Source organism: Schistosoma haematobium, chromosome 2, assembly GCF_000699445.3.
Source record: "Schistosoma haematobium chromosome 2, whole genome shotgun sequence".
Classification (NCBI taxonomy): domain Eukaryota; kingdom Metazoa; phylum Platyhelminthes; class Trematoda; order Strigeidida; family Schistosomatidae; genus Schistosoma; species Schistosoma haematobium.
The window spans coordinates 5,731,386-5,746,522 of record NC_067197.1 but is presented as its reverse complement, the minus strand read 5'-3'; the positions used below and the strand labels follow the sequence as shown (position 1 = coordinate 5,746,522).

General features: G+C 36.8%; 1 protein-coding gene across 1 annotated transcript in view; it reads right to left on the bottom strand.

The window, feature by feature from the left end:
* MS3_00010730 (uncharacterized protein) overlaps nt 1-12,951 on the bottom strand; it is a gene marked incomplete at its 3' end in the record, with an annotated part of 29,031 nt that extends 16,080 nt beyond the window's left edge. The window contains exons 1-2 of the mRNA XM_051219125.1: nt 12,808-12,951; nt 931-993 (exon numbers count right to left, since the gene is read on the bottom strand). Of these exons, the coding sequence (XP_051067328.1) occupies nt 931-993; nt 12,808-12,925 (181 nt within the window). The 5' untranslated portion in view covers nt 12,926-12,951. The remainder of the gene's footprint in view (nt 1-930; nt 994-12,807) is intronic.
* Between the last annotated feature and the right edge of the window lie 2,186 nt (nt 12,952-15,137).

Here is a 15,137-nt window from a genome sequence, read left to right as displayed (position 1 = left end):
GTAAAACAGGAAGGAGACACTTTGGTGGTAGCAATCGAGACGGAAACAGAAGTACGCCCAGTATTGGAAGGCGCAGTTGATGGTTTACCAGTTACATTCAAGGCCATCAAAAAAGCCATGTAAAGTGACAAGACTTTAAGAGAAGTAACTAAGTAACTTCTCACCAAGTGGCCGAACCGTCGTTTTCAAGAAGAAGTGCTACAAGAATAATGGTACGCCGTCGCACCCTAGTTGTCAAAATACAGGTAGATCCCAGAAAGAAAGCTTGTTCGAGAAAGATGTTAGGTCGGCTTCTGGAGAATTTCAGCGGAGCCTCTTGAAAGGCAAAAACGGCTGAACGGTCCAAGCCAATCAGAGTATGATTGAACGTTCTAGAACTCCAACGTGGAGTGCTAGTGTTGGTCGATAGCATAATACTTCGTTAACGGATGGACTGAAATATGAAGTTGGTTTAAAAGACGCCAACACTTATAAAAACATATGATAATCTGTACAAAAATGAGATTTCAGATAAAGTATATACTAAAATACTTGGGTATTATCTGATTCAACACAAGTGTCAATACAGATATTAGAGAAGACCGTCAGTACTTACTAAGGTACATCACAGTCACACGCAATAAATTGAATTCCACACTCTCCGAAACACACGAACAATCAACATCGCTTTCAATGACAACATGAGAGTTACATGTCATCGAGAGGTACAGTCGAATAGACCATAATATTGTGAAGTCGATCAATTCACATACAACCACCACAAAACCATCATAGTTGACGGGAACTAATGTCAATAAACCACACATAGTAAGACGGAAACATCACGATGACAGACATGTCGACGTGTATCCAATCATTTGTCATCCACTCGGATAATCAAAGTGTAAATATTAAGGGTAGAGCTCTCAAAAATCCATTTCACACGCTTACCTGTTTCCGTTGCTCGTTCAACTCCAGATGAAGTTTCACTGGTGAGTGGCGACGAGGCTTCTTCTGTGAAGGAAATGTGAATGAGGTATAAACAAATAATGAGTCCATTTACAGAGAGGTGACACAGACACTTCGTTCCAACCCTCATCATCATGCATGAAGTTGTGCGTCAGTTATGTTTTCTGTCAATCACTAACAAGCACAACCATGTGAAGCCAATTACGAATATAATATAATATACCTGACAGAATCCCCATTAAAACTGTAAGGAATTCGATATTAAATGCATCTAACCTTCAGGATAGTCCATGCCAATGCATTCGACTTAATAAAAAGCACCAGAAATACTCGTGCCCGGTCTTGTTCAGATTCGACTCCCATATACTAGCTGAACAGTTAAAAGAATCTGAGAGGCTAGCCTGCGCGCTTACGAAATTTAGAAACGCTCGTATAGTCTCAGATAAGACCACCAATCAAAGGCTCACCCAAAAACGTACCTTGAACGAAAATAAAGATGTTGAGATCACAACAAACCACGATGCATCAGCTGCTGGATCCACTGATGCAACTACCTTATCTCATGTTCTCCAGCACTCTGATATACCAACAAAGAATGCTAATTTGCCTGTTATGTCTGTAGTGACATCTGATAGCCAAAGCACATCTATTGACGTCACTAGTCCGATATTACCCAGTTTACCATTAGAAGCCCATAAGCAAGTACTTAGTTCTAATGCTACAACTCCTAGAAACGCTGTCAAGATTAAAATGCCTTTGCCACGTAAGAAGAATGTAAGTATAGAACCTTCTGGTTCTAGACCCAATATAAAAAATACTACAATGACCTTACCAAATAAAAATAAGACTGTACTTCCCGACACCATGTCTCATTTTACGCATCGTAAGGGAGGTTTTAAGGGCAGACTTGGTTCAAATGTCTCACAAGATGGCCACTGCAATCATTATGTAAGCAGGCCTAATATTGGACAGACCAAAAGAACCAACGCACCCTACGGTTATCCTCAAACGTTTTAAATAATAAACCTGTAAGACGTAACTATTCTCAACACTTTCCCATTGGGCAAGATAGATTACTAAGTTACACAACATCAAACGTTTTAAATAATAAACCTGTGAGACGTAACTTTCCTCAACACTTTTCCATTGGACAAGATGGATTACTAGGTTACGCACCATTAACCCAACCCCAACTGGCAGGTGCCTGTCTTAACTGTCCGCCTAATCAAGTTCAAAAAATTAACCCACTTTATCAAAATAATGATTTTTTGGCCTTCAGAAATCCCTGGTCCCACTATCAATACAGTTTGTTCAAGAGATAGCCCATACGATCAGTCAAACATAATAAACCATAGTCTATGCAAATCCAAACTACATAACATCGATAGTGAAGCTCTCGGTTTTTTTACACTCCACACTCCCTTCTTAAACTTATTACTTATCAATGCACGTTCACTTCTGAACAAAATTTCAGCCTTGAGAACATTAGCTTTTCTAGCCAAACCTTCTTTCATACTTATCACGGAAACATGGTGCTCTCAAGTAGTATCAAATTCAGAATTAGATATCCAGAACTATCGACTTTATCGCTGTGACAGAGAAACTAAGCGAGAAGGTGGTTGTATTATATATGCTTTGGATACCCTAACAACTAATAAAGTTGAAGATAGTGTCCTGAATAGTTTACCAGAATCAGTCTGGATATCAGTCAACACCCTAAATCATAGTCTACTACTTGGATGTATATACAGAGCTCCTGATAGTCCGAATAGTGAGAATGATCTTATTATCAATGCATTCATACATGTATCCTCTCTAAACTTTAATGCTAAGGTTATCACTGGGGATTTCAATTATCCTGGGATCAACTGGAGTACCGGTAGTTGTCAGTCATGTAATGCTGAGTTCTCGGCAACCATTAACATGCACTGCTGGTCACAGTGGGTTCGTGCCCCAACTAGAGGCGATAGTATAATCGATCTAATATTTAGTAGAGATGTTATCCCACTATCTGTAAAAGTATATGATGAATTTGAAAGCAGTGACCATAAGATAGTAGTTTGCGCTCTCCCTATCTATTTCTCTTATAACCCACCCATTCAAAAAACCTGTCAATATAGAGACTATAAGCATGCTGACTGGGACCTCCTGCATTCATTGATTAAACTTTCAGACTGGGACAACTTTTTTTCATGTAATAGTCTCATGGATGCTATCGACGAATTCTATCTGATCATTAACTCTTGTTTAGATTCCAGTGTACCTCTTAAAACGTACAGGTTTAGTAAACCTTACGAAATATATATACCAGCTAAATATCGTAATAAACTAAAACGCCTACAGAACCGTTATTTTAAGTCAGACGACTTCACAGCAGTTGCACCAATAACAATAACTTTTAATCAAATTAAAGAGGAACATAGGTTAAAAGCCATTAATGAGGAGCTGTTAGCCCTTAATACTAAATCGAAAGTACAAAACTTAACTCTCCTTCTCAATAAACGCACTAAAGCAGCTCGAAATGTTGATATACCATGCATCCAGCATAATAGCACTTTTATATACGACTCTAAAACCATGGCCGACCTTTTCAGTAGTATATTCGCGAATGGTGTAGAAAACATAAGTGGCTATGCTTTAAGAGTTATGTGCGTGACTAGCAACTCAATAAAATCTATCTCCTTCACATGCATGAAAATTAATAAGGCTATAAATACCCTTAAGCTTTCGAAAGGTCACGGAGTAGACGGGATTTCATCTTTTCTCTACAAATATGGTGGTCCAGATATTCCACTTCTTCTTCTAAAGCTGTTTACTCTCTCTATGGAAACCGGTTCTTACCCTTACTGTTGGAAAACCGCGTACATCATACCACGTTACAAATCTGGGTATAAGACTGACATGAACAATTACCGACCAATAAATATTACTCCAGTTATTTCTAGGATTATGGAAAAAATTATAAGTGATGAACTTTCCAACTATTTACTTGCTGGAAAATTTATCAATGATACTCAACATGGATTTCTTAAAAATCGTTCTTGCATGACATGTCATTTTGACTTCTTTAATTTAGTCTATTCTCTACGTAGCCAAGGATATCTAGTCTTAGTGCTATATCTGGACATTTCTAAAGCCTTTGACATGGTTAGCCACCAACTTCTTATAGGTAAGCTCGCATCTTATGGGGTTCAAAATCCTTTGCTTGCTTGGCTTGATTCCTTTCTCAGCAATCGATAACAAATAGTTAAAACTAACTCTTCATTGTCTAACGCTGTCCCTGTTAGAAGTGGTGTAATACAAGGTAGTGTCTTAGGTCCTTTGCTCTTTTTAATGTTTATCAATGATATTTGTGAAAGTTTTTGTGTCGGTAAGCCCCTTCTATATGCAGATGATCTTAAAGTAGTATATTCATTTTCTGCACATGAGCTGAACAACGTGCAAAATTGCATCAGCATGGAGCTTAACAAGGTGGCACAGTGGTGCTTAAAATGGCAACTGGAGCTTAATACGGCTAGATGTGGATGGATATGCTTCGGCAATACATCACTCAACCTAGACATTACCATAAATGGAGAAGTGTTACCTAGGTTACATACAGTTGTAGACTTAGGACTTAGATATTCCCAAGACCTGTCGTTTACAGAACATATATTAAAACAGACCTCTAAGTCTCAACGTCTAATAGGTTACATAACTCGAAATCTTTACAACACTGAGTCACGTATTCTAATGTACAAAGTTTGTGCTCGACCTCTCCTGGAATACTGCACGTTTATTCTTAGCAGTGCGCTCATAAAGGATAAATTAAGGCTGGAATCAGTGCACAGAGACGATTTACACTTCGTATTCTTGGAGCTGATTGTACCACTACTGGTACTGTCTAGCTGCGAAAATAAACGTCAGCTCGAACAAAATTGTGGTCCACGTGCTATTAGTCGAGAAAGCTATGGTGACTCGTATTCAGAAAATAACTGGAGCAACACGATGAACCAAATTGTGCCAGATGTTACTCAAAATCACCGGAAGACAGAATTTTATATTGAGTCAACTTATCCCATTTCTAATGACAGTGTGCCAGATATTGATTCTCAGAATAATGCATATGATTTTGATGAAACTTCTTATAACAATGAGGGAAATAGGTCAGCTGAGTCGAATGATGGCCAAAAATCTAATTTAATTCTGTTAGACGTTGACTTTCTTAATGACTCGTTATCTGCTAACGAGATTCATAATGAATTTGAAAATAATGAACTCAGATCAAAGGTCGTTCATCATCATCTAGTCATTTTTAGTGGATTCTCCAGTCAATACGAGAAACATGGTTTAAATAAAGTCCTACTAGTTGTAATTTGGAGCCATAAGGACCCAACATTATTTCGAGGAGGAGGAGAATGTTGAGGAATTTAAAGTCACATATAATTCTTTTTTTTTTAATCAGAATCTAAAGTTGGAATTTTCAAAAAAAAAAAGGGAGGTGTTATATCCGAGTGGAGATTAAATTACAGGTAACTTCCGAGGACTATTCATGGACTAATATTCTTATTGTATAACTACTCAACAATTACACTATGTATATTTATATCCCTCTTATGACAAGCTTTATTTTGGCCTATAATTTATTATTGTACGATTTACGGTTCTTAAGTTATGTTCAGTTTATTAACTACTGCCTCCCACATTCACAGCCACTTTTTGGGCTTATTTGTGTACAAATATTATTTCCTATTTTATGGTACGTTGCGGTCTGTGTGATTGATATATAAACCAAGTATGCATGAAATAAACGATCTGCTCTGATTCGAAGCTGGTATTGTGTTCTGGACTCAAGTGGAAGGGCTCGGAAGACATAGGACCAGTAAGGACGCTAGACTGCCCGCACCGGTTGAACGTCATTGGTTGGCCTAGTGTAAAGATCCGTATAATTCGTATCCGGATTGGTCGATAGGTCGCGTGGTAGCAAAACAAGACATCCAAGGTCATAACAATTGGCGACGGGGTGGAGAAAAGTTTTGAACCCTCAACTTCAAGGTCATAACAATTGGCGACGGGGATTTTGGCAACAAAGAAATAATAATAATACAAGTGGTGACTCAGATTTTGGAAATAAATTAGCTGTATAATTGCCGGTGATTTTTGGAGCTAATATTATTGGCAAAAAAATGTCGATTTCTTTCGAACAGTTGCGGTTAATATTACAGCACCAGCAGAAGATGTTTGCCTTGCAACAACAGCTATTTGTAACATTTTTGGGCAGACTTTGCATTCAAGCAGAAAATAAGAAATCTATATATCATGCAGATAATGGTGCAGTAATGGACATTTCAGAAGCATATCCTGTGCAGGATTCAAATCCCTCTATACCAGAAGGAAAACGTAATATTGGTAACGTGTCCAGCTCAGAGCAAGAAAATATTGTGCTAAATGCACATGAAGTTGTGACAATACCAGATGATCAGGAGCCAGATCCTGTAGATGATGCCCAGAGTCCAGAATCAAATGAAACACTACTGGTACTGTCTAGCTGCGAAAATAAACGTCAGCTCGAACAAAATTGTGGTCCACGTGCTATTAGTCGAGAAAGCTATGGTGACTCGTATTCAGAAAATAACTGGAGCAACACGATGAACCAAATTGTGCCAGATGTTACTCAAAATCACCGGAAGACAGAATTTTATATTGAGTCAACTTATCCCATTTCTAATGACAGTGTGCCAGATATTGATTCTCAGAATAATGCATATGATTTTGATGAAACTTCTTATAACAATGAGGGAAATATGTCAGCTGAGTCGAATGATGGCCAAAAATCTAATTTAATTCTGTTAGACGTTGACTTTCTTAATGACTCGTTATCTGCTAACGAGATTCATAATGAATTTGAAAATAATGAACTCAGATCAAAGGTCGTTCATCATCATCTAGTCATTTTTAGTGGATTCTCCAGTCAATACGAGAAACATGGTTTAAATAAAGTCCTACTAGTTGTAATTTGGAGCCATAAGGACCCAACATTATTTCGAGGAGGAGGAGAATGTTGAGGAATTTAAAGTCACATATAATTCTTTTTTTTTTAATCAGAATCTAAAGTTGGAATTTTCAAAAAAAAAAAGGGAGGTGTTATATCCGAGTGGAGATTAAATTACAGGTAACTTCCGAGGACTATTCATGGACTAATATTCTTATTGTATAACTACTCAACAATTACACTATGTATATTTATATCCCTCTTATGACAAGCTTTATTTTGGCCTATAATTTATTATTGTACGATTTACGGTTCTTAAGTTATGTTCAGTTTATTAACTACTGCCTCCCACATTCACAGCCACTTTTTGGGCTTATTTGTGTACAAATATTATTTCCTATTTTATGGTACGTTGCGGTCTGTGTGATTGATATATAAACCAAGTATGCATGAAATAAACGATCTGCTCTGATTCGAAGCTGGTATTGTGTTCTGGACTCAAGTGGAAGGGCTCGGAAGACATAGGACCAGTAAGGACGCTAGACTGCCCGCACCGGTTGAACGTCATTGGTTGGCCTAGTGTAAAGATCCGTATAATTCGTATCCGGATTGGTCGATAGGTCGCGTGGTAGCAAAACAAGACATCCAAGGTCATAACAATTGGCGACGGGGTGGAGAAAAGTTTTGAACCCTCAACTTCAAGGTCATAACAATTGGCGACGGGGATTTTGGCAACAAAGAAATAATAATAATACAAGTGGTGACTCAGATTTTGGAAATAAATTAGCTGTATAATTGCCGGTGATTTTGGAGCTAATATTATTGGCAAAAAAATGTCGATTTCTTTCGAACAGTTGCGGTTAATATTACAGCACCAGCAGAAGATGTTTGCCTTGCAACAACAGCTATTTGTAACATTTTTGGGCAGACTTTGCATTCAAGCAGAAAATAAGAAATCTATATATCATGCAGATAATGGTGCAGTAATGGACATTTCAGAAGCATATCCTGTGCAGGATTCAAATCCCTCTATACCAGAAGGAAAACGTAATATTGGTAACGTGTCCAGCTCAGAGCAAGAAAATATTGTGCTAAATGCACATGAAGTTGTGACAATACCAGATGATCAGGAGCCAGATCCTGTAGATGATGCCCAGAGTCCAGAATCAAATGAAACACTACTGGTACTGTCTAGCTGCGAAAATAAACGTCAGCTCGAACAAAATTGTGGTCCACGTGCTATTAGTCGAGAAAGCTATGGTGACTCGTATTCAGAAAATAACTGGAGCAACACGATGAACCAAATTGTACCAGATGTTACTCAAAATCACCGGAAGACAGAATTTTATATTGAGTCAACTTATCCCATTTCTAATGACAGTGTGCCAGATATTGATTCTCAGAATAATGCATATGATTTTGATGAAACTTCTTATAACAATGAGGGAAATATGTCAGCTGAGTCGAATGATGGCCAAAAATCTAATTTAATTCTGTTAGACGTTGACTTTCTTAATGACTCGTTATCTGCTAACGAGATTCATAATGAATTTGAAAATAATGAACTCAGATCAAAGGTCGTTCATCATCATCTAGTCATTTTTAGTGGATTCTCCAGTCAATACGAGAAACATGGTTTAAATAAAGTCCTACTAGTTGTAATTTGGAGCCATAAGGACCCAACATTATTTCGAGGAGGAGGAGAATGTTGAGGAATTTAAAGTCACATATAATTCTTTTTTTTTAATCAGAATCTAAAGTTGGAATTTTCAAAAAAAAAAAAGGGGAGGTGTTATATCCGAGTGGAGATTAAATTACAGGTAACTTCCGAGGACTATTCATGGACTAATATTCTTATTGTATAACTACTCAACAATTACACTATGTATATTTATATCCCTCTTATGACAAGCTTTATTTTGGCCTATAATTTATTATTGTACGATTTACGGTTCTTAAGTTATGTTCAGTTTATTAACTACTGCCTCCCACATTCACAGCCACTTTTTGGGCTTATTTGTGTACAAATATTATTTCCTATTTTATGGTACGTTGCGGTCTGTGTGATTGATATATAAACCAAGTATGCATGAAATAAACGATCTGCTCTGATTCGAAGCTGGTATTGTGTTCTGGACTCAAGTGGAAGGGCTCGGAAGACATAGGACCAGTAAGGACGCTAGACTGCCCGCACCGGTTGAACGTCATTGGTTGGCCTAGTGTAAAGATCCGTATAATTCGTATCCGGATTGGTCGATAGGTCGCGTGGTAGCAAAACAAGACATCCAAGGTCATAACAATTGGCGACGGGGTGGAGAAAAGTTTTGAACCCTCAACTTCAAGGTCATAACAATTGGCGACGGGGATTTTGGCAACAAAGAAATAATAATAATACAAGTGGTGACTCAGATTTTGGAAATAAATTAGCTGTATAATTGCCGGTGATTTTGGAGCTAATATTATTGGCAAAAAAAATGTCGATTTCTTTCGAACAGTTGCGGTTAATATTACAGCACCAGCAGAAGATGTTTGCCTTGCAACAACAGCTATTTGTAACATTTTTGGGCAGACTTTGCATTCAAGCAGAAAATAAGAAATCTATATATCATGCAGATAATGGTGCAGTAATGGACATTTCAGAAGCATATCCTGTGCAGGATTCAAATCCCTCTATACCAGAAGGAAAACGTAATATTGGTAACGTGTCCAGCTCAGAGCAAGAAAATATTGTGCTAAATGCACATGAAGTTGTGACAATACCAGATGATCAGGAGCCAGATCCTGTAGATGATGCCCAGAGTCCAGAATCAAATGAAACACTACTGGTACTGTCTAGCTGCGAAAATAAACGTCAGCTCGAACAAAATTGTGGTCCACGTGCTATTAGTCGAGAAAGCTATGGTGACTCGTATTCAGAAAATAACTGGAGCAACACGATGAACCAAATTGTGCCAGATGTTACTCAAAATCACCGGAAGACAGAATTTTATATTGAGTCAACTTATCCCATTTCTAATGACAGTGTGCCAGATATTGATTCTCAGAATAATGCATATGATTTTGATGAAACTTCTTATAACAATGAGGGAAATATGTCAGCTGAGTCGAATGATGGCCAAAAATCTAATTTAATTCTGTTAGACGTTGACTTTCTTAATGACTCGTTATCTGCTAACGAGATTCATAATGAATTTGAAAATAATGAACTCAGATCAAAGGTCGTTCATCATCATCTAGTCATTTTTAGTGGATTCTCCAGTCAATACGAGAAACATGGTTTAAATAAAGTCCTACTAGTTGTAATTTGGAGCCATAAGGACCCAACATTATTTCGAGGAGGAGGAGAATGTTGAGGAATTTAAAGTCACATATAATTCTTTTTTTTAATCAGAATCTAAAGTTGGAATTTTCAAAAAAAAAAAGGGGAGGTGTTATATCCGAGTGGAGATTAAATTACAGGTAACTTCCGAGGACTATTCATGGACTAATATTCTTATTGTATAACTACTCAACAATTACACTATGTATATTTATATCCCTCTTATGACAAGCTTTATTTTGGCCTATAATTTATTATTGTACGATTTACGGTTCTTAAGTTATGTTCAGTTTATTAACTACTGCCTCCCACATTCACAGCCACTTTTTGGGCTTATTTGTGTACAAATATTATTTCCTATTTTATGGTACGTTGCGGTCTGTGTGATTGATATATAAACCAAGTATGCATGAAATAAACGATCTGCTCTGATTCGAAGCTGGTATTGTGTTCTGGACTCAAGTGGAAGGGCTCGGAAGACATAGGACCAGTAAGGACGCTAGACTGCCCGCACCGGTTGAACGTCATTGGTTGGCCTAGTGTAAAGATCCGTATAATTCGTATCCGGATTGGTCGATAGGTCGCGTGGTAGCAAAACAAGACATCCAAGGTCATAACAATTGGCGACGGGGTGGAGAAAAGTTTTGAACCCTCAACTTCAAGGTCATAACAATTGGCGACGGGGATTTTGGCAACAAAGAAATAATAATAATACAAGTGGTGACTCAGATTTTGGAAATAAATTAGCTGTATAATTGCCGGTGATTTTTGGAGCTAATATTATTGGCAAAAAAATGTCGATTTCTTTCGAACAGTTGCGGTTAATATTACAGCACCAGCAGAAGATGTTTGCCTTGCAACAACAGCTATTTGTAACATTTTTGGGCAGACTTTGCATTCAAGCAGAAAATAAGAAATCTATATATCATGCAGATAATGGTGCAGTAATGGACATTTCAGAAGCATATCCTGTGCAGGATTCAAATCCCTCTATACCAGAAGGAAAACGTAATATTGGTAACGTGTCCAGCTCAGAGCAAGAAAATATTGTGCTAAATGCACATGAAGTTGTGACAATACCAGATGATCAGGAGCCAGATCCTGTAGATGATGCCCAGAGTCCAGAATCAAATGAAACACTACTGGTACTGTCTAGCTGCGAAAATAAACGTCAGCTCGAACAAAATTGTGGTCCACGTGCTATTAGTCGAGAAAGCTATGGTGACTCGTATTCAGAAAATAACTGGAGCAACACGATGAACCAAATTGTGCCAGATGTTACTCAAAATCACCGGAAGACAGAATTTTATATTGAGTCAACTTATCCCATTTCTAATGACAGTGTGCCAGATATTGATTCTCAGAATAATGCATATGATTTTGATGAAACTTCTTATAACAATGAGGGAAATATGTCAGCTGAGTCGAATGATGGCCAAAAATCTAATTTAATTTTCATTCGGTATTTCACGATATTATTCTCTCTTAACCTTATATTACTAGATGTCACTTTAATTCTAGGTCAATTTTCCACCTTTTTTGTGATTTTTCATCATCTATTGGTGTTTTTAATCTCATTATTGTCAATATTTTTCTTTTTCTGTTGCCGCCTTACTGTTAGTGACTTGGAAATTACAATTAGCGATATTTCGCTGTGGTAATGGATATTTACCAAGCCATGAATACACTGTTTTATGGAAATAAACGCATATTACAAGACTGACCCAGTTTTAGTTAAGATAGATTCGCACTGACAAATATGTGCCAAACAACTTCCTTCAATCTCATTCTTACTCATTATATGAATTCTATCGAATCGTATTTAAACATTTAGTCTCAAACAAATTTGTGTACAATATATGAATATGTAATGAGTGTAACGTTGTCTATGGTTTTCGTGTTTCATAGTTGATATATTCCCAATTGTAACAGTTTCGAAGATCTTAATTCACCTCACGGTTATTCGTCTTCCGATTTCGAGTACTATACGACGTGAATATAACGATTTCTTTCATTTCTATTAATCTGTTATTCAGAATACGTTTACAGTGTAGCTGTCACTACTTAGTTCTAAATAATCGGTGAAAATTCCCAAATGAAAGTTCTTTCTTTACTGGCCACCATCATTGAGTTTGAAACGTATTCTAACAAATGGACACATGTTGTGAGCATGTCGAAGCGCATGTCTTCTTTGATTTCCGCTTCGTCAGTCAAAACGGAGAATCATGGTTTTCTAAAATCTAAACTCGAACATTCGTGTAAGTACTGATTACTCATAAATTCATGGACCGTGTGAACCAAAAGATAACTTCACAGTCGAATATTATAGCACTTCCTAATAAAAAGTGACAATGTAATCGAGGTGGTTCAACTTAGTTCAACAAACTCTGTTAGCTAGATCTTCGAATATACAAGAAACATGCATTAAGAGGAAGCAAATATCCCCATAATAAACTAATGCCTAACGACACAATCAAAATTATTCTCATATAAAATGTCATGCCATAGAATAGCTACCAAAATTAAGAACATAATCAGATAACTATAATGAATATGTGTGTAAACATACCATAAGAATTTCTCTTTAAGAAATGTACGAGCAGTGCTATTCCAACAACCGCTACACAAGCTACACTAATTACAAGAACAAAAATTTTCTGCCGTTTGGATAATAGTGAAAACAACATATTACTCCAGTTGTATAAAAAATGCCAACTGAGCCTATCAATATAAGCTGCTTATATACAAAATTAACATAAAAACATATGTAAACATTTATCCAATAATAATAACTACATAAAATATAAATGAATAGAAAAAGGACTTAATGAATGGTAAAATGTCTATCAGGTCACATTGTTTCAAAACAATGCATATCGTGTCATGAAATTGTGAACTTTTAGAAATATTTCTGCGTGCTACATTGTTAAATTGTGTTATAAAAGTTTCAACTTTACAAATATTTCTGCGCGATACATTAGTCATTTATTTATGTTTTTTAAATACGAAGAATTCCAATTGGCACTGTGTCAATGTAGAATACAAGTCGTAAAATTGGTATCAATCCTGGTTGTGGCAAACTAGTAAGCGTTCAGTAATAATTCTGCCTTATCTGTTTAACATGATTTCCGGCTTATTCGATTCTTCCTTCATTTTTACTTTCTGCTAATACTTATCAGTCATTACTGACTTACGACTTGCAATCAGGCTACGTTGTTAGTTGAGATGTGTAAACGTATATCTCATTTGTTATTTCAGTTTTGTTCTCCTGGCAATCTAATCGATCAACATTCATTTACCGTGTATCATCAGAACATTTCTTTGCAGTTATGACCTCCAAGCTTAGTATGCATTGCTCTTATCTGCAATTGTTGTCTGTTCACCATCACATTTGCGAATTGATCGAAGGAGGACTCGCTTGGTTCATATACAGTCCCAGTCACCTCATGAAAGGTGTTATGCGAATAGCCTTAGTAGCTGTACTTATAAACAAACGAGTGAAAACTATTGAAGCTCTACAACTGTTCGGAGGATTTCTCATTGTTTGAGATTGACCTGATAACCACATATATTTGACTCAAAAATACGCATTCACAATTAGTTTAAAGTACTGTCATAGAGGATGTGTTGATAATGTTCAAATGGACGATCTGAAAATCTTCGTTAAAAATATACTGCTTTATTTAAATTCAGCTGTGCGAATTTCAGTTTGTCATCAGGACACCGGAACTATACAAGTGAACTAAAATTTATCTTATCTAACAGACAAGTCAGCAATTGAGCATCGACAACTCAGTCCATTCTATCTCAGTCAATTCATGAAACCAACCGGCTCTTCTATTAACGTGTCATGACTCCTAATTACCGGAATGTCTCAAAGTCCGATATTTGGATGGCGAAAACAGATATACATGAAAAATACATTTTGGCTTGCTTCTGTGAATGTAAGGAGAAGCCCCCCACATGTCTGTTTTCTTCATGACTGGTAATTTGCGTTTTTAGAGCGTCTGCAGTTTGTTTTACTGTTGTCCGTACTCTCATATATTTACTCCTATTGTCGAAAAAATTATCAGCAAAATATTGTTCACAAACTTTGAATCTCACATCATTGTTTGGTCTTTTAATAAAACGTTTCCCTTCCATCTACTCAACAATTTTTGATGAGAGTCAAAGTACCTGACTGCTATACTCTGTTTGATAACTTGTAAAGCGATTAAAATATATGTGTATAAAAATAAAACATTTAATCATCGAAAAAACTAAACGTAATTTGAGTGAAGTCATTGTAAATTTTATCCGACCGCATTGTCGAAGACATAGATTTGCTACTGTACAGTTACACCGGGTTTTGCCGACTGAAGAGAATACACAATTGCCTTCTTCGATTCACATCATTCCTAAACAAACACCATGGTTCTGAAAGATGAGGCCAATAATCAAACCGACAATTTCGGTACTCAGACTGTTTCGTGTAACGTATGTAGCATGTGTGATCTATTTTTCACGCACAACTACACGTGATTATTCATTCATATTATATTCTGTGTTTCCGTCTACGCTATCAGTTTGTTTGTTTGTTTGTAACCGTCAAATTCCTGTTCTCTGAGTCTAATTAATGTATGGAATGTGAACAATGAGTAACATTCAGCGCAAAATTTTTGTTTAAATCTAACCTATTTGAAATGCACACTTTGATGTTATCCGGACGTTTTGTATCTCTATATAGCTCAAAAGTCGGATTCCACATTAATACTGCTTAGCACCTTCTATCTATTGGGGTGGCGTTCGAGAAGGACAACGAAGCCTCCAGTGGCGGATTGTGTGTGTATGTGTGAGTTCCGATAGGAGGGTAACACGAAGAAAGTTGAGCCGATGGCTCAATAAGCACACAGGACGCAC